We start from the raw sequence: 21,594 nt of genomic DNA, 5'->3' as shown, positions 1-21,594 counted from the left end.
ATTTCATAGACAGAACTACTGAATCGACTCTGTTTTACATAATGTATAAATAGGAGTATCATTAGAGACCCGATTCAGGATACTATCAACCTTTCCGACGGGTAGTATTAATGGCAGATTGGTCCTAGTTCGAGCTCTAGGAAACAGCCTGTGACGTCGATGGTGAAGATTATTATTATATTTATAGGTTATAGATTATTGTAAAATTATTGAGAACATTCAGCTCAATTTCTGATTCCCGATATATATCACGATACATGAAGTTTGTTGCCGCTGCGTAATAACTAATAAATGTAATGTGTAATGGTTTCGTATCCATCATTAGCACGAAGTTGGTCTACCCCTTAAATGACCATTCGGAAAATTTTCCTACCATGCATTATAAACCCCTCATAATACATTAATGCAGTAATCATACAAGTAGGTCTATCGAATTTTGCAATAAAACATTCAAAAACCATATTATTGATTTTCTTAAACTTTTTCATGCCACGAGCAGAAATTATTCAACAATATTTTTTATTGTTTTTTTTAATATTTAGGAAAAGATTGATTTTATACTACATAACATGCATTCAATAATTGTACAAAATCCAATAAAATATTTCTGACGATTGACGTCAAATTCCTTTTAGGTATCATGTATATATTTTTACTACTGCTACACAAGCCGACATCTTTTTTGATTTCAACTAATGAAAAAAGGCAATAATTATAGTATGATTTATCAGTGAAATTCTTGTGATTATCACTTCAACTATACGTAATAAGAATTATTTATCTTTGAATTTTATGATCATTACTATTTACAATGCTTTGTAATTATCAGTCTTTTTTGTAATGTTGCAAAGATATCTGAAATTGTGCTAAGAGGCGAGAACATCAATAGAAAAATATCAAATGAATATACATGCGTAATAAAAGAGTTTTAAGGGGGATCCTTAAAGTATGTTTGGCCGGTGTCTCGCAAAACATGGTATTTTTGGCTTAGGAACATCAGCACCCTTGTCATGACGTAAATTTTAATATTAAATAACATCGATATAATCGTAAAATATGGGTTAGAAAATTTGTAATTAGGTGTTTTCTTATTAATTTTGTGGGCGGAGTACCTAATTTGATCTCTCTAGCACTCAATTTCGCCAGCAGATATTTGCATGATTGATGTCACGAAATCTTACGGAAGTTCTCGGAGAATTAAGCACAAAATTGCCTCCAGCCTCTCTCTTAAATATTTAACAAACTTTTTAAATAGTTCTTTAGCCTTCAGCGAGTTATCAAGATTCATAATTTGTCCGAGAATTTTAGATGTAACGAGGGCGCGTTTTAATAATTTAAAATATCGGTTGGTTGAATTGTTGATTACGTTTATATAAATATATTTTTTTAAATATTTAAGTGATATATCCATTACGTTTATACTGCCAATTGGCAGTGACAGGGATATTGAAAGCTTTTAAATGTAAATTCAAAGTAAAATCGGGATACAATTTAATTTGTTTCATATTTTCAATAAATTTCGCAACTTAGTTTAAAAAAAGTAAAATTGCTTTGCAAGAGCAGGTCTGTCAGGAAGCCTAGATGCTTCTGTATCAGATCTGGGAATGCAGTAGGACAGCTTTCAATTCCGTTTATACATGCTTAACCCGATTTTAACACGTATTGTTACAATGTTTTAGTCATAATTTTTTTAAAGGAATAACCCACTATGTCTCTTTTTTTAGAGGTTTGTCTGTAGGTAGAATTGTACGGATAGGGAAGGTAAACGTGAAAAGAAACATTACGAACACCCAGACTAATGGAAAATAAATATTTATTTAATTTATTTTGCAATTGGCGGGAATCGAACCCGCGATGCCTGTATCGCAAACGAGCGTCTATCCAACTGCGCCACTGCGCCTGTATATAAAATGTTTATTTGTTTTTCACTAATTACAAGTTAAGTTAAATTATCTTTACTACGTAGTTAAAACGTCAACTTACGCGTGTAATCGATTCCCTGAAACCAAATAAGTTGACGCTAACAAATACATACTCAGATGTTTTGAATGTACATGTATCCGTATCGAGCGGGCACTGTAAGTTTCTAACAATCCGTATACGAGCAATATGTTTGTGGTAGTGCTGTGTTTGGATCAAGTCATTTGATTTAAGCTCTAGTAGCTTGCATTTGTATGTACAGCAGGTAGGTACCCACTTGATACTGGTACTTAAGGCGGGATAATCGATAGTCCGCAACTTAATTTTCTTTAAACCCACATAAAAATTAACGTAATTGGTTTTTTGTTGTAGCTTAGAACACCGTTTTTGTATGTAAAAAATGTTTAAATAAAAAAGGAAATAAATATATGCTTTTGAAAAGAAAAAGAGTTGTTGAAAGGTAAAGAGTTCAAAATATTTTTCAGTATATATTCTATTAAAAAAAATCAAATTCCAATATACATATATATATTCTTTAAAAAATGTCAGCGAACAACACGTGCGACTCGCGCAGATGGTCGCGTACTGAATTGTTTGTTTTAGAGTATGCCTAAAACAGGAACAGCATTATTCTATTGAATGTCATAAATAATAAATATCAATTTAACTTATTAGCCTTAAAATGTTTCCTTCGCTTTTGGAACCAATATTTAGACTGGAATATATTTTCAGACCATAAATAACATCGGAACAACCTGAAACCACGAACTGACTTCGAGCAAAAAGCTTTGTAAATGATGGATCAGTTAAATTATGGTAATAATTAAGGTTTGGTGTTAATTTTTTTTTATTTTAGGGAAAAGGAAAAACCACATGCGGTGTTTCCACCCGCCATGGAGTTGAATGACGACACTCGGGACTGTGGAATACTCGCGTGCAGACCAAGCTTCGTACAGAGATTTGCTAGCATTAAGGTAAGCCGAACGCATTTCGTATTTTCGACGTATCCAGCTTATTGATTTCTGGTGATATCGGCATGAAATCACCTTTTTGTTTTTTGCTCCATCCTCTATAACACCAAATTAATTTTAAATAACTATCCAACATTTAGTTTTTCACAATATTTTGAGTGTGTCAAATCTTTGTTCACAAATCTGGGTTTGTCCACTTTAAGAGTTATTTATATCGACATCTCAACATAGATGTTGAAGAATATGGGTGTCTGGGTATTTACAGGGCTTAATACCTGTCATGGGCTGGTTTAAGTGATCGCTTTATACACGTGTAACATTCACCATTTTATCCATGATTGACAGCCACACATACACATTGAGTTCTCGAAACCATGTCGCCAACTCCTTTCAAGAACGTCATAAATCAAAAAACTAGATTTTTCAGGAGAACGTTTTTAAAGTTCAAAAATATAATACAATGTGTTAAAAATAAATATCAAGCCACTTATTAAACTTTTCCAAATGCAACAGATCTTTTTAGGTAAAACCTGAAGGTTTTTTGTACATTCAAACAATATTTAGTATATTTAAAAAATTATTAAATAATACCTTTTCTTCAAAATGCAAAAACAACACTTTCTGCCCTGTATCGGGTAAATATTAAGTTAAAAATATGCCTCTTTTGCTGGGATATAGTACATTTTCTGGGCATTCCGAAAACATGCACAACTAAAAATTGTCGAATTTTAATTTATGACGTCCTTGAAAGGAGTGAGCGATGTATGTTTGAGTTGAGTACGATTTTTTTAATTTAGCGGAGACCTTCATGGAATTCTTCCCGAATGATTGTATATACTAGGAGTCGCCTAAAAACATGATTTTCAATTTTTATTAAATTAATAATATGACAAGATCACAATATTTCAATGCGTCCAAATCTTCGTTCACAAATTCGAAGATAAAGAATATTACACGTATATAAAGTAGTCACTTGAAGCAGCCTATGACAGGTCGTAAGCCCTATAAATACCCAGACTTCCATATTCTTCTTAGTCTATGTTGAGATGCCAATATAATTTAGTACGATTATTTTGTAAATTGATACTGTTTTTGACATTGATATTGACGTCCATATAAACGAATCCTTGGTATAAATCTCGAAGTAGCCTCGAATACAAATCTATTTTCTTACAATACGTATTTCTTCGTAAGGGACATCACTCTATTCTGTCTCCATCCTACCGGAAAACATGCCTAAGGGCGTTTATCCACTACACGGGATTTCACCGTCCGGCATTCCGGTTTTGGAAAATTAAAAATGACTACGACAGTTTAGCGTGATCGAATTTACGCGCAACTTGTTCACGCACCGATCAAGAGCACCGATCCGAAGAAATATGGACAAAAGCACAAGCCAATCATCGTTTTAAAACGCTAACAGACGTGCCGGACGGCAAAATTCCGTGTAATTCCGGGTAGTGGACAAGCGCCCTAAGGATGTTCGTTCAACCAGATCAAAGCCTACTATCCGACCACATTCCAGAATGTTCCTTATGAAAATTACTCGATAGTTTGAGATTTGGGAACCGTGGCCGGATGCTATTGGATAAATTTTTAATATAATCCGTATCTTGTATGTGTTTGGTTTAGATCTGCCAAAGGATTGTATACAAAGTGTATACAAATCAAAATATACCACTTTTGGTCAAAGGAACTTTGATGAGTATTACGCAAGAATTAAACAACGAAACTACGTATAAAAAACTATTAATAAATGGAAAATGGATGTGGGCAGATTTGAAACACATCAAATCATTCGCCTATTATTGCGTGATTCATAATAGCCAAAACACTAACAAATAACTTCATAAACAAGCCGAAATGATTGAAGAAACACTTGTTTTATGCCACTTGAGTTCATTAATGAGTACTAGTTTCTGAAGCTAAACTTCCATCGTCAGGTATGAATAATAACTGATAATAATAACAGTTAGTTATTATTCAGACCTGACGATGGAAAGTTTAGCTTCCGAAACAAGTAGTCATTAATAAACTCAAATGGTATAAAACAATTGTTTCCTTAATCATTTTAACATGTCTTACCACAAAGTAAATGCCGAAACAACAAATAAAACAAGTCGAATGTGAGATTTATATTTTATACTGATATTTCTTGTTAGAACTGCATTTTATATAATAAACCAACAACTTTATAGTTTTATCCACATTTGTTTTATTTGACCAGTGACCGGTTATCGTCGTTACCGACATCATCAGCCTGTTGTCTGAGACTAGACAAAATTCTGTTATATATACAACACAAGGCTGTAATTATCAGTATAAAACACTACTTAAATTTATCCAATTTAAATTCATTTTGTCAGAAAAGTTATATAAAAATCATGGTTTTTCAACCTTGCCCGCTTTGTTGTACATACTTATAACATAAAATTTTGTCTAGGCTCCCACTAGAATGATGATATCGGTAACGATAAAACCCGGTCACTGTTCAAATAAAATAAATGTTGAAAATCTATAATAAGTATTTGGTTGTTACTTTAATATATAGTACAATATTATAAAATGTGCTCTCACCTCGGAAAACTCAACAAGAACACTTTATTGTATTTTTAATATTGTATGTGTATCATTTAAAAAATTGAATGAAAACTTACTAACCAACTAACCATCACGCCACTTCCCCGTAGGGGAAGGCAGAGATAATAGAACACCACAGCACTCTGTCTTTGTAAACATTCTTCGCCTCTTCCTCGTTCATACATCTCCTCATATATAGCCGTCGATTATTTCGACTCCTAACCGACTGCTCTCATGTTTTTGAGATAAATGAATTAACAATAAATACATTGTTAAGCACAGTTTATTGCCTGTGTGAAATAAATTGAGTTCGGTTGGACCTACCTTTATTTTAATAAAATAAATCAGTATGAATAATTTGATGTTCTGTCATTTTTGTGTGTATTACGCTAGTCTTATAATCGTCTGAACAAGTTGTGTTGGCCAATAACCCATATGGCGTTTTCCTATTTGCCCACACGATAAGATAACACTCAATAAGGATTTTAGATATGTACAAGTGAGTACAGAGCATAACACAATGTATGCGTTACACACGTGTTTGTCAGACATTTTAGCTCCGCAGTCTGACAGAATTATTCTTTGCCAAGATAACAGATATCAACATAAACCTACAGTGCAGAGCATATTAAGGTGTTCACCCATAACATTATGATTAACGCTTTGTACAATTTTTCCCATTTTCTTACACGATTTTGGAAATTTTTCTTTTGATATCAAAAATGTACACATTTTTATTAGGGGGAAAAACAATTATTTTTAATCACCCTACATACTTTTTTTATGAATGCGAAAGATGTTTTTCGAAAACATTTTTAAATCTTATCGAATCGAAAAAAATCATTGCAAATCTTAGAAGAAAACATTATACCTCATTTTTCCTATTTCCACTCTTATCCCCACCTAATTGAGAATAAGGATCTTCATTCCATCGGCGCAGTGTTACCTTGATCGTTAATTATCAATTGAAGACAAGGGGTACCAGGCCAGGGTGATGTTGAACCAATATTATAGTGAAAATCCCTCATATTTATTTTAACCCCCCTGAATATCGAACCTGGGACCTCCAGTAACATACATTTTTTCCCTTTCTACCCATGCTGTAGAACATATGTATTTTTTTATATATCGTAGTCATACAGGAGAAAGTGACCAAGTGCATTTTTTTTTACAAAAACGTGATCATTGACTATTTGATATCTTACTAGCTTAATATTGCCCTGAAAAAAATCCCAAAGGATTTTAAACTTGGAAGTATAATGACTTAATGGAATATTTATACGTTTTATGTTTGTTTTCTTTCCAAGCAGAAGTGACCTAAATGGCCCTCCTGAACATTTTACGTTTTGTTAGTTGGTCACTTTCTCCTGTAAGACGATATTTAAAAATAAACTACCCACATGTATCAAGATGAGAAATATTATATACAGTATTAGCTAGAATCTTGTGGTTGAATACCTTTGTATGCACGGTACTGTAGTTATCGTATTCTTCAGAGTTATTATCTTATCTGTTACTGCTTCGGCCGCTTGACTCATAAAACAAAACATCGAATGTGAGTGAATTGTTGGTCAAATAAATATTATTTCAGTTCCTTTAAAAGATATTTATTTCGTTAAAATTGACATTTTATTGATAGGACTTACCCACTCCTCCCGAGCTGACTGACATTATAATCGAACCTTTTATAAATGAACAAATATATTTAATGTATGAAAAATATCCATAGGACCTCATTTTTACGAAGAATTCTAGATGATATGATACTGTCAAATATTACTTTACTCAAGATAAAAGTAAACATTTTAAGTGCTATTTGTCTCATAGTAATCATTAAAGACATATAATTCTATTGTACAATGTGAGTGCTTCAGACTTAAAATAAATATTGACACTTTTCAACAACTGAGAAATAATGACATAATATTGAAAAATGTATCGATACGATTATGTTTGTAGGTACTCACTGAAAATTCATTTGACGCCTACTTTTAAAAAAATCTTGCCACTTTTTAAGCTTATACTTCGATTGAATTCGACCCGGACTCCTAACGAGGATGGTACCTTCCCTAGTGAGCGCTAGATGGGTCTTCTAGGGAGTAGAAGTGATCTCGGGAGACAAAGTGGGGGGCTGGAAAATTAGCATAATTTTTTTTTATTCCTCTGGTAGCAGTAAAATGTCCTGCAATCTGAGCCGCTACACTTATGTCATCTGAATCTTCATATTTCACTCCGATATCTTTGAATCTGAAGCGCAGGCATTGTCACCCTGCCTTCATATAATTCCGTAAAACTTAACACCGCGTCTATTTGATGCAGTGCCCTTTGCACCACTTGCATGCAGGTATGGGCCAGATGAAGGACAAAGCGCTGTTGGCTGAAGTAATGTTAATTTATTATTTTGAGAAATAAAAATACTGTTTTTTGATCCACTCACATTCAAAACATAATGTTAATTATTTGGCATTTTTAAAAAACGCTTTGTATTTCCCAAAGTTTGAGTAAAAATAAATAAATGGTGCGTCATCGATTGCACGAAATAATTTTGTTTTAAGGCAGGATCATCGATAGCCCGCAACTCAATTTTATCATTGAACGTAATTATTTTTTTGCTTAAAATATTTTTTTGGATACAAAAAATAAGTTGGTTTTGTATGGTTTTGAAATGAAAAGAGTTATTGAAAGGTGAGGAGTTCAAACAATTATAAAAAATATGTTTTAAATGTACACAGATAACACGTCTGGCTTCTCGCGCAGCCGGTCGTGTAGTGAATTTGTACGGTTGAAATCTCACCCTTAAGTGTGATTTTTTTTTTCATCAGATGTTCGTCCTTTTACTATCGTTCCTGGTGACCCTGCAGCAAGCTCTGAGCTCCGGGTACAACAACTCTGTGATCACCACCATCGAGAAGAGGTTCGAGATCCCCTCCAGCCTCTCGGGGCTGATAGCCAGCAGCTACGAGATCGGCAACGTCATCACCGTCATCTTCGTCTCCTACCTCGGCAGCAGGAGACACATCCCGGTCTGGATCGCTGTTGGTAAGTGCCTTAATCCTTATTGGTAACTCAAATTCAATCACTTTTATACTTGTTTACAAAAATGTTAGTAATATTAGTATACGCACCGACATTTTTATGTCTACCGGTTTCGAGACGTACCCGTGCCAAAAAAAAAAGTTTATTGTGAATAGAACTTTTTATTGTGCAACAGATCTTTTTAGGTTAAACCTGAAGGGCTTTGTCTCCATTTGAAAAACATTTAGGACATTTAAAAAAAGTAATTAAGCAATACCTTTTCTTCAAAATGCAAAAACAACACTTTCTGCCTTGTAGCGGGTAAATATTAATTTAAAAATATGCCGCTTCTGCTGGGATATAGTGCATTTTCTGGGCATTCCGAAAACATGCACAACTGAAAATTGACGATTTTAGATATATAATATGACGTTGTTGAAAGGAGTGAGCGATGTGTGGAATTATTTAATTGGCTTTTATCATTGTCAATCTAACTTTTTTTAAATATATTTATGTACATGCTGTATAATTCCCAAACAAATCAAATAAAATAAATTACCAAATTGTATCATTTAATTGTACTAAATCTTTTTGAAGAAAATATTTGGTGCTCTGAATAATACATTGAGTTTTACTGTTTTATCTTATGACATCATTTTGCCATTACAGTACACTGCAATAAGACAGAAGTGCACTGAATGCTTTCCCAATTAAATTAGTAAAGTCGCTGGGATGCCGGGATGAAACTTTGCTTAATGAAATTATAATGTTATGCTAAATCGTATTCGCATTCTCAATTTACTTAGATTCTTTTGCATTGGACCCTTTTTTTTATGCAATTCCGTGTAAATTAACAGTGAATATCAAAATTAATATAAAAATAATGGTGGTTAGTTTTAATTTCTCGAAAGATCAATCAACGATATAAAAAAATACTTCATTATTGTATATTATAAATGTTTTATCAAAAAAAATCTTTATTGATTATTCAATTTTTCCTTGGTAAATACCACTCTTTCTTAAAATCTATCGAATACGTGTTTCATTTGTCAGACTCGCACTCCTCTACGGTTCCGAATGCTGGGCGATGTGTGTAAAACACCTACTTTAAACTAGAAACTGCTGAAATGCAAATGCTTAGATGGTCAGCCGGAGTGTCCCTTAGAGACAAAATAAAAAGGTTCACGCCACCGCGGAAGCCTGGGTGTAACGGATCTCAATAGTAAGGTAGAGAAAAGGCAATTAATATGTTACGGGCACATAGGACACAGAGAACCTGATCATATTGTGAACCAGGCAATCGCCGTGGATCGAATAACATCTAGAGGATGACCAAAGTGCTATTAGATGTTGCAGAAAGAAAACATGATTTGATGGCATGGCTTGGTCATGTTGCCCAAGATAAAAGAACCTACAACCTGAGGGCAGAGAAAGCTGACCCCAACGTCAGCGAAAACGATAAGTTACGATGGATCCAAGAAGAAGGAGTATGCAAAATTTCGAATTATTTATACAACAAATAATTCGAATAATTCGAATAATATTCGAATTCAATAATATATTGAACGATTTTGTATTAAAATTAAGTGCAATAATTAAAATATAACTTTGTTTCAAAATCACTTTAAATATTTTATTATAATTTAATCATGTCTACCGGTTTCGAAGCTAACCGCTTCTTTTTCAAGACTTATACTTAATGGTAGACATTATAATTAAGTTATAACAAAATATTTTAAGTGATTTAAAAAAAGTTAAATTTAATTATAAAATGGAAAATCACAAAGTTATTGCTTCAAATATAAATTATATAATATAAGGTCGTTCATTTTGACGCAACGTCTTCCTAAATTAATTTTTCCTTGGAGTTAATGTTTTGGGTCTCGGTAGAGTGGGTATTTTACCAAGTGTAGCTTTTCCTCGACGCCCCATACCCCCGAGCTCGCATCTGCTCCACGTATAAAAAATATTACAAATTTATTCCGGTCACTGGCTCCAATTTATTAATATCGACAGAACGCCAACATCGGAAACACGACGGCAGATTTTAATTTATCGTTTAAAAACTAACTTACTTTCTCGCCGCAGGGGCAGGCAGAGATAATAGAACATCATACCAATATGTCTTTACAAACAATCTTCGCGTCTTCCACAGTCATGCATCACCTCACACATCTTCTTCTTCTTTCCATGTTCGCTCCCTAGGTGGAGCATATGGCCAACACGAGACGTCTCCAAGTCATTCTATCACGCGCCATCTCCTTGGCTTCCTCCCAGGTCAGTCCGGCGTCTCGAAGTTCCGCTGAGTATAGTCGGTAAATGGTCGTCAGCGGCATTCCGGGGCGCCGGAATCCTCGGGGTTGGAAGAAGAGACATGAGGGGTTGATGCTTTCAGGTGGCATTCTAATGACATGTCCCAACCATGTCCACCTTCTCCTCTTCTGGACTTTCAGTATGAGGGGCTGTTGAGTTCTTCTCCTCACATCGTCATTCCTGACGAAGTCATACCACTTTATACCCAGTATTCGCCTCAGGCACCTATTTTCAAAATTGCTGGTTTAGTTTATCCCATACATACCCGCCGATTATTCCGACTCCTGACCCGACCACTTTCAAGTAATTAAAATATTTCATCGTTCCAATTTTCTTAAATACCCATACTTCCACATTCTTCTTCATCTATGTTGAGATGTCAAAAATCTCAAAATAACTCCTAAGTGGAGAAACCCAGATTTGTGATCAAGGATTTGGAGGCACTCAAAATGTTGTAAACTACAGCTATATAGTTTTTTCCACATTTGTTTTATCTGTGACTGAGTTTCGCCATTACCGACCTCATCTGACAGGGTCTTATGATGTCGGTAACGTTGAAACCCGGTCGCTGGTCAAATGAAATAAACACGGAAAAACTATAAAGTTATTTTGATTTGAATGACTTCATAGTACAAAAATGCATTACCCAACAATACCAACAGAATTTTAAACATTGGGAACCAAATACTTCAAATACCTTTCCACAGATAAAAAAAATTAACACTTTAAATGCTACATGTTAATCGGAAAAAAACACACAAAATAAAAATAAATACATTTAAAAAAATATTAATAAATTATCACTCACAAACATTTACAATAAATAACAAATGTAAGTCCCTCTCCAAGCACAAGAGCTAAGTCTCTTTATTGGAAAGAACAGCGCAACTAATTTTATGATTGTCAAAAGTAGAAATTTCTAGAATTATTTAGAAAATATTGTGACTATATAAAATTTAAAAAAATTTAAAATACTATTTAAAATATTATGTTTTTTTTTTATTAGTTACTGTATTTATGTATTATCTTAAAGGCTTCAGCCGTTCAATAAATAAATATATAAAATGTGGTTCTACCAAGAAATGTCAGTACGAAACTAAAAATATGATATGTTTGATACAAGCGTGTTGGGAATCACCATATTCAATTTCGTCGCAGTGCCATTCCGTTCGCCCCTCGCGTTTCTTCACACAGTTCTCGCAATGTTGTGAATAGCCAGTTGTGTGTGATTTATTAGGCCGCACAATTCGTGTTGTCTTGAGGGCTGTGATAGAATCGATATGTCCGCATTGCTACTCCGCCTCTCGGTCGCGGGACGGCCCAGAGCAGCCACTAGCTACCTCCGTGCGAATTCATGCGGGCTATTTAAATTTCCCAGAGGGACATTTTCTCCGCACGTACGTGCGTCATTAACTGTGCTTCTGCGGCTCGTACAGATAGCATCTGGCCCGCAGGGAGAGAGGGGAAATGAAATGACTTTTAAAAATTATGATCGCCGGGTGGATTTCATTCAGTTTTATTAAAACCGTACCATTCACATCTAACGCTGCCATCGTACAAATATATGTTTGTTGTATAATCCGTTTTAAACCCCATATTTTTCCTCGAGGGACGCGTACACGTTAACAGTACAACGAATATAAGCTAGTACAATTACGGGTATGTAAACCCCGAGTCCCCGAGCCATTTATTTATATATTTTTTTGTATATTACGATATATACATATGTATTGTATATAACTTATACAAAATATGCTATTACATCATTCGAACCCTTATCCGCACTCCAATGGTGCATAGGGCACTGCATCATATAAACGCAGTGTTATCTTGATCGTTAACACACGAAGGAAAGGTGATCAGCCCTCCACTTCAGGTACCAGTCCAGGGTAATATTGAATAAATATAAGTGAAAAAATCACTTTTATTTATTAGACCCCCCTCTGGGAATCGAACCCGGGACCTCCAGAACGGTAGCCGAGCGTGCTGACCATTACACTACGGAGGCGGACACTACGGAGGCGGAGGCGGACTCCGTAGTGTAAAACTATTACATAAACATGGGAAAAATCCAACAAAGGTATTTTTGAATTTTGTTCATGTTCCAATAAAAGCCACTGGAAGAATATGATAGATATTAACAAGTTATTATATTTGGATCATAAATATTGATACAAATGGAAAAAAAAAATCTTTACAAAAGAAGCGATTTAGGGTAAATATGCTTTTTTTTATTCGTGAATTAATAAAATTTTTAACCCGATAAAAAAAAACACATTTTATCCTTTGAAAATAAATCTCATTTTTGAGAGCTTTAAAAATATCACCGTTATTATAAGTATGAAAACATACAATTCTTCCTTAATTAAAAGTTATGTTCTTCACCCACACCTCCTTCACATCCGTCATCCGCGATCCATAAAACTTTTCCAATCTTATATTTATGAATCTGGAAATCAGGACTTAATACCCTGCCTTCATATAATCCCGTTTGCGTTAACACTGCGTCGATTATATGCGGTGCCCCGTACACCACTTGGGCGGAGATAGGGGTAGAATAAAACTTTTTACTATTTTCAACAAATAAGAATGAGATCAGTTGCAATTTTTATTTTTACTTTTATTGTCTTAAATAATGCGATCCCTCAGACGAATGTGTGGTAAAACGATGTTTGATAGATATTCGAATGATGAAATGAGGAAAGAATGTAAGTCTGAGATAAGCATTATCGATACAATTAAGAAAGGTGTGTAAGGGATGGTTTGGACATGTGGTACGTATGAGTGAGGAAAGAACGGTTAAACAAATTTATGAGGCGAATGTAGTTGGAAAAAGAAGCAGAGGAAGACCGAGGAAAACTTGGCACAATTAGGTATGTCAAATACTTGGAAGCGGCCGGGTCAGGAGTCGTAATAATCGCCGGGTATGTATGAGGAGATGCATGAATGTAGAAGAGGCGAAGAATGTTTGCAAAGACAGAGTGGTGTGGCGTTCGATTCTCTCTACCTACCCCTGCGGGGAAACGGCGTGATGGTTGGTTAGTTAGTTAGTTTAAATCTAACCGCATTCAAGACCTACTCTAATTAGCTGTGAAGCTAAAATGCTAAATTTTAGTATTCTCCCTTTGTAAATTCATGAAAGCTTTGTGATTATTTTAGTTCTACGCCTTAAAATATATTTTACCCTATGTATTTTTAGCAAAAAGTCCTCCCTGTTTTTCGTTTGCTGAACTCCGAACTTGTTTGTTTTTCTCGCACAAGAACTTCGTACTTTGGAAGGTAGTTAGTTATACGTTTAGTGACAATACATTTACTTTATAAGTCACATCCACGATGCTTAATATTACTTAAAAGTTGGATGTATTCCGTTAGTTTAGTTTAGCTAACAATTTTATTTTTACTCCTTTGCCTAAGGCAGCACACGGAATTATTGTATATTGTGTTAACTTGATATTTAATTACGTGAAGGCAAGGTGATCAGTACAAAATACATATTAAAGTGAAAAAAATATTATATTTATTTTGATCCCCCTGGGAATCGAACTCAGGACCTCCAGCACGGTAGCTAAATACACTAACCACTATACTACATAAAATTATATAGTCATCGTATATTTTATTTATTGTTTCGACATTAACTTTGTGGTAAGACATGTTACAATGATTAAAGAAAACACTTGTTTTTTACCACTTGAGTTTATTAGAGACTACATGTTTCAGAAGTTAAACTTCCATCATTCATCATCATTTTCTTTTTAGTTATTATACAGACCTGAATGATGAAAGTTTAACTTCTGAAACATGTAGTCTATAATAAAACTCAAGTGGTAAAAAACAAGTGTTTTCTTTAATCATTAGTCATCGTATATTTTTATAGTATGAAATTTTTATTATAAAATTATCAAGGTCAAAATAAAAATACATATTTTATAATCCCGTATTTTTTATTTATTATTATTTGAATCACGTTTCCCTTCTATGTAGGAATGGGAGTTGTTGTATTTGTTTTTGGATTTAATTCGTTTTTTTATTATTATTTCCATTTTATATTCGCACGGCACATTTCCTATATGTGAGTTGAATACCATATGCTTGATTAATAGTCATTGGGTATTTTTTTATTAGACCCAATTGTCGAATAATAACGATACCATGTTTCGGTTTGTGGTATTGAATGTTTTTTTATCGGGCAAAGTAATCTAACCGTTTCCGCAAAATGGCCAAATATTTTTTTGTTAAATGGCCAATATTAAAGATGCGTTCCTTCTCTAATAATCTAATAATCTTGATCTTTGTAAATTTTGTGATGTCTGCGAAAGCCCAGCGCCTCGGGTTCCAATAGTAATAAAAAATAATTATAAGAGTGTAGAATCACCTATATTTATTTTAATTTCCTCTCTTTGGAATCGAACCTGAGTTCTCCGGCACGGCGATCAAACACGTCAGCCACTGCAGGGGCGGACATAACAGTTCTGTCATGGACTTTATGTGTGTGTGTGTGTTTTTGTTACCCGGCCTAAATTTCGTCATCGATATTCTCCTAATTACACCCTTTTCTTCAATCATCAGTGAAAATAGCGGCATACATTATACCTTTTTTGTCGTGCTGGTTCATGAATCACGCGAGTGGTGTTATTGATTCAGCCTCGTTGGTCGCACACACACATACACAGGTATAATATAAATAAAGCCAGCCGAGCAGCATCATGAAAACTGACCTTTACAGCAGCACAACTATAATACAGTATTCCGAGCATTGATACCGTCGTCATTAGTCTTATTCTGAATTTCCATTGCAATGAATACAGCGCGGCATTTTAATTGAAGAGTAACGCCGGCTACCCGGCTAAAGCCGTATCAGAATACGGCAGCTAAGCGGACAATAAGCTTGAAATTAACTACCCATTAATTCACTTAACCCCCCCGAATCGTATTCATCCGGTTTATTTGTTTCTCGTACAGTTTGAACGTTAATTAGGAGATTCGGCGCTTACATTTACTCCGCTGAAAATTCACCTCGGATAATATCTTGTATTCATATTTGTGGAATTAATTACCCTACATTCTCTTTCACCCACATCTTTGTGAGAATATTATAATAAAACTGTATATTCTCAATGTAGCTATTGTATTTTTAATAAAGTATTTGAAGTTTTGCTCTTCGTTCGTCTGAAACGAAGGAATATCATGAAATTTTCCAGTTCAAACTCGTTCATTCATAATATTTTGTTATTATTATTTCTTTAACCTTATTATATAAATTTCTTAGCATCATCTAACCCTACTATCCAAGCTTGTTTATATATTCGTATATTACTTTTATACACGTTGTGTAAAAGAAAATAAGGTCGTAAAGAATAAGTTTACTTTTTGTGTTGTGTTTTGAAAACAATACAAGTTCGTTGTTTCATATTTGATGTATCAACATAAGAAATAATTACGTTGAAATCATTTATGTCACAATTTATTAAAATACATACAAAATATGTTTCGAATGGCTAGTGAGTACAACTCATGTTTTAGCCAAGTTGATATTTTCAATTGCGGAAAATCTGTGCTGAAAAGTCGAATGATGAGCATATTGTCCTCTCAGGATCTTTAAAAACTATGCTTCTCTGCATTGTATGTATGTCCCTACTAGAATCAACATCCCACACACACACACACACCCACCCTCATATAAACATTACACATGTACATTTTCTCTCATAAACACGTGTTCATCTGCTAGATCTACACTAAATATTTTGTACTAATCTTTATGTTTCTGTGGTTAACTATAATTGGCTTGTTTAATGTTAATTCTTTAATTTTTTTGTTTTATTTATGTTGCTGTTGTAATATCACTCCTAATTGGAGGTAATCCAGATTTATGAACAAGTAATTTGACACACTCAAAATTGTGTACATGTATACGATGCTAAATCAAATCAAATAAGCGTATTTATATACATAAATACGCTTTCGAAAATATTTTGATTGAATTTTCATTCGATTAGTTTGTCCTCGCGTCGGAACCAATTGGCCATATTCTCGCAAGTCGCATTGCTCGCTCTTACTTGCGGTCCTCGTAAATTTTCTTCGTATCCGAATTTTATTACTCAATTTGTCATTTATTTCTGCACTGTTACCTTTTTATGTTCAGCTCATCCAACACCCGGTATCGGGGTTCATTCAATCAATTTTAACTGAAATATTACTACCACGCATCATTGGGTGCTATTTTTGCAACCTAATTTAAAACGCATTTGAATAAACATTGCTGGTGCAATGTTTACATTTCGATAAACAATAGTCTTCGAAATTTAATGAGGAATTGTTAAATAAATATACAACGAAATTGTGCGATATTTTTATATTTAAAACATTCGACTCAACAACAATATTTCAAACACCCGACTGAAAATAAATATTCAAAACAAACGTCCAATTCTACATTATCTTCAAATATCCATATCTCCGGACAGAATTGAATATGCCAGCTGAAAAAAAATCTCTATCTGAAAATTGCGTCCGATGTATTTAATACCATAATTTCACTTTATTTTATTTTATGTGATTTATTTATGGTTCACAAACAATGAAAAACATATTACAATAAATGAAATACAGTGCAATACAAATTGTTTGAATGTTTTTCATCAATTAGATGAGAACACAACAAGCTTACAGAAACAATAAAAGTGCAAGTTAAACACATATCGCTCACTCCTTTCAAGAACGTCATAAATCAAAATTTGTCAATTTTCAGTTGTGCATATTTTCGGAATGCCCAGAAAATGTACCATATCCCAGCAAAAGCGGCATATTTTTAACTTAATATTTACCCGCTACAGGGCAGAAAGTGTTGTTTTTGCATTTTGAAGAAAAGGTATTGTTTTTTTTTTAAATATAATAAATATTTTTCAAATGGAGAAAAAACCTTCAGGTTTTACCTAAAAAGATCTGTTGCACAGTAAAAAGTTCAATAAGTGTCTTGATATTTATTTTTAATACATTGTATTATATTTTTAAACTTTAAAAACGTTTTCCTGAAAAAACAAGTATTTTGATTTATGACGTTCTCGAAAGGAGTGAGCCATATAAGTATACAGAATATAAATTTGTTTGTAAAAAGGGTTATAACAATTAATAGTAATGAAATAAGAAAAATAAAAATTAGAAGTAAAAATAAATACTAAATTCAAGACTCCACCAGATTGGTGAAATCAAGTAAACGTATACAAGAAAATAAGATATAAAATAATTATATATGATCTGTTTAATTTACTACTACTACTACTACTACCATCACGCCGTTTCCCCGTAGGGGTAGGCAGAGAGGATGGAACGCCACACTCTTCTGTCCTGACATACACTCTTCGCCTCCTTCACATCCATACATCTAGTCATACATGCCCTCCGATTACGCAGACTTTTGACACAGCCAGATTTATTTATATGATATAAATATAAATATATAAAATATTGTGAATGAAAATAAAATCATTAAGTGGCGAAACGTCAGTGGAAATCGTCATAGTAAATCATAAGAAATAGTTTTATGTGATTTTAGTTTAAGCTTTAAGGAACATTATTACAAAATAGTATTTTTGTAAATAAATTTCTATGATTTACTTCGTAAATGTTATCTTGAATCAAATCTCATTTACTTACACTTACTTCACCTATCATTTTTATTTTTAATGTTATTAATATTAAAAATATCAGTAACTAAAAAAAAAGTTATCATGTTTTTAATAGTAATATTTTAATGAAATTTCAATCACGGTTGTATTTTTTTCTTTGATTTCTTTATTCTAATTTTATAAATGTATCATTAATAAGTAGAGGTCATTAAACTTCATAAATATGTATGAAAATACTACGTTTCGATACCTATCTTCGTATATTTACTAGTTTTTTGTTTTAGTAAAATGTTTTTCTCATTATCTTCAAATGTGTAATCTCTATGAGACTTAAAATTTTCATATATGATCTTTGATCAAATCACGTAATTACTTTATTAATACTCAAATTTCTGCAGTTAAATTAATAGTCCCCGACGTACATGTAAAGTTGAATATAAATTGACTTGAAAACATAATATTTTCTAGGTAAATTTACGTTGAAGCTTGGAGCATTGAACTCGATATATTTCCAGATCGTTGCGGATTCGTCTCATCTAGTTTAGTATCCTCTTTACTGGAAAATGAAATTAACCTCCCGATGTCGACACTTCAACCCCCGGATCGCTCCCCCACTGTATAGGGACAGGTTAATTAAGACAGATGGCCGAGTGCTCTTGCAAAACTTACATCGGGAATGCAAATGCATTTGGCTTTGTGTTTCATACAGATGGGGGATACACTCAAACATACTCGTTCAATGTTTCACCAACTTTAACTGAAGGTTAACTTCATAGGAATTACAGTACTTAACTGGTGGATTTAGAGTTTAAACTGACTTGTATTATGGAAAAGTTAAAACCTTTTACTTCCGTTTTAACGTTACACTATTGACATAAAATTAGGGTTATATAGAAGGGGTTTTTATTCGTTAACAAACCGCCATATATTTTTAAAATTTAATAATATTTTTAACGGTTTTTTTCAAGTGTGTTTTTCCTCTAAAATTAATACGTATGGATTTTTTTAAATCTCAAAAAAAACATATGAAGCAAATTATGTTGAATTCTGGGCTTTTACAGGGCTTATTCGGTCTGTCATCGGCTTGTTTAAATAATCACTCTTTACGTTGTGTAACATATACCATTTTACCTATGATTGTAAATTGTAAAGCATACATATGACTCAAATTTCTTAAGTTGTTAATATTTCAACTAATGTAAACACTACTCGTTTTCCGATACAAAGTTCAAGGTAGACGTCTGTGGGTAAATATTTTAACATTGTGTAATTAAAGCAGAGATGTTGTACTTACACATTTTTGATTATTTTTCCAATAAAACATTGTATTCAATAAGACACGATAAACAATTGTAAAAATCTCAGACAGATTTACAGTGTGTGTGTATTCAATTGTTGAGTAAGTTGTTTTCAAAACATTATTTTAAGATTATTAAATTATAAGCCTTTCAATCATTCGTATAATTTCCACTATATTAAGTTCACACTGTAAACAGATTTCTCAAATTTCTAGAAGTATGGATCTACATTAATATCACAAGATATAAAACGTGTTGCAAATTTTGCGCGTGGGCCGCTTCGTTTACATTTACTCGTCATTAATGCCTCTCACTCTAAGATTTATTTATAGAATAAGTTTGTACGAAAATAGACCGAAATCAATCGAGTCGAATCTACGGAAGAATAGGTGAACGAATATTTTAATTAACTAATATAAGAGTTTCTGCTTGGTAAAAAGCTTCTTTACATCTCACCAATAGATTTCTCTAGTGAGGTTCTAGTGATTCAAGAACAAGGTTTCTAAATTGGTTCATATATATAGAACTTCCAAGAATTTGAGTAGTGTGGTTGTCAATAATGGGTGGAATTGCTGAATGTTACACGTGTGTAAATTGATCACTTAAACCAGCCTATGACGGTCGTCAGCCCCGTAAATGCCCAGACTTCCAAATTCTTCTTCATCTTTGATGAGATGTTAAAAAATAATATGAATATTTTAAGCTTACTAATTATATATTTGACTCATTAAACATTATTATTATTATAAACGTGAACATTTTGCTGTTTTTTTTCTCATTTTATTTGATTCTAGCCGTGTGGTATATTTTATTGGATAATTTCTGAAATTCTGAATTTCCTACATGACATTAAACGTTCCTTCCCATACCCGGATTCGGATTTGTCATTCTGAGATGCACTCTTGTAAACATATACATGTATGTAGAATTTTGACTGATGGCGGCACCACCTTTCAAAATTCCACATCTATAAAAATTTCAACCAACATACGAAAGGCATTTTTTTTTACACTTTTTACTTTCAATATTAATGCAGTTTGCATGTATAATTATGAGCAGAATGGTGAACGTTACACAAGTGTATATAGTGATAACTTAAGCCAGCTAGTGCTAGGTCGCAAGCCCTGAGATTCTCACACTTTCATCTTCTCTTCGAATGAATGAAAGATTATCATTGCCAGTGAAATATCTTAACCTTTCCGGGAGTACAAAAAATGATGTCCGACTTTCTCTGGGCAGTGGGTTCTTTTCACATGAAAAAAAAAATCTTCATTAAATCGATGTATTATGAAGATAGAAATTATGTTAAAATAATTTAATAAAAAAAACACCTATTCGAAATATTTTTAAATTATGACAAAATTACACACAAATATCCACAGATATCATTGTTAACATGTTACATGATACTAACTGGCAGACGGACTTCGACGTTCATTAACGTCGATACTCGTTTAAGGAAAATTCGCACTGACGTTCATTTACGTCCATACTCCCGGACAGGTTAATAACGACCTTCACAATTTTACTATACATACATCCCCAAAATGTAACAATAATGTCATTGGTTGGAAAGCTTAATTTATATTATTATGATCCAAAGCCGCACCCGCCAGGTAACTCGGCCCCCGGCTCCCCGCCGTTCCCACTGTCACATTACGTTTGACCCGAAGCTCTAAACCTACAGTGTGATGTAGCCAAGTCATATTTTTGTATCGTCTGTATACCTCATATTTGTGTGTTCGAGATATACAGGGTCATCGAAAAATAATGTCAACATTTTAAATAACTTATAAAAACCGGCGTAAGACCGATCTTGACATACGGCACGGAAACAAGAGCCGACACTGTGAGAACAAAAAGCCTTCT

General features: G+C 33.4%; 1 protein-coding gene across 2 annotated transcripts in view; it reads left to right on the top strand.

Annotated features, from left to right (window-relative positions):
* The window catches only part of Oatp30B (Organic anion transporting polypeptide 30B), a 128,720-nt gene that overhangs the window by 64,837 nt on the left and 42,289 nt on the right, over positions 1–21,594 (top strand). For both annotated transcript variants that reach the window (XM_088257984.1, XM_088257985.1), the window contains 2 exons: positions 2,777–2,894; positions 8,294–8,510. In XM_088257984.1, the coding sequence (XP_088114110.1) occupies positions 2,777–2,894; positions 8,294–8,510 (335 nt within the window). The remainder of the gene's footprint in view (positions 1–2,776; positions 2,895–8,293; positions 8,511–21,594) is intronic.

Source organism: Brachycentrus maculatus, unplaced genomic scaffold (genome assembly GCF_059751285.1).
Source record: "Brachycentrus maculatus isolate JH-2025_06_01 unplaced genomic scaffold, ASM5975128v1 h1tg000089l, whole genome shotgun sequence".
Taxonomy (NCBI): Eukaryota; Metazoa; Arthropoda; class Insecta; order Trichoptera; family Brachycentridae; genus Brachycentrus; species Brachycentrus maculatus.
Note: the sequence above shows the minus strand (reverse complement) of the source record. Positions and strands in the feature narration are given on the sequence as shown.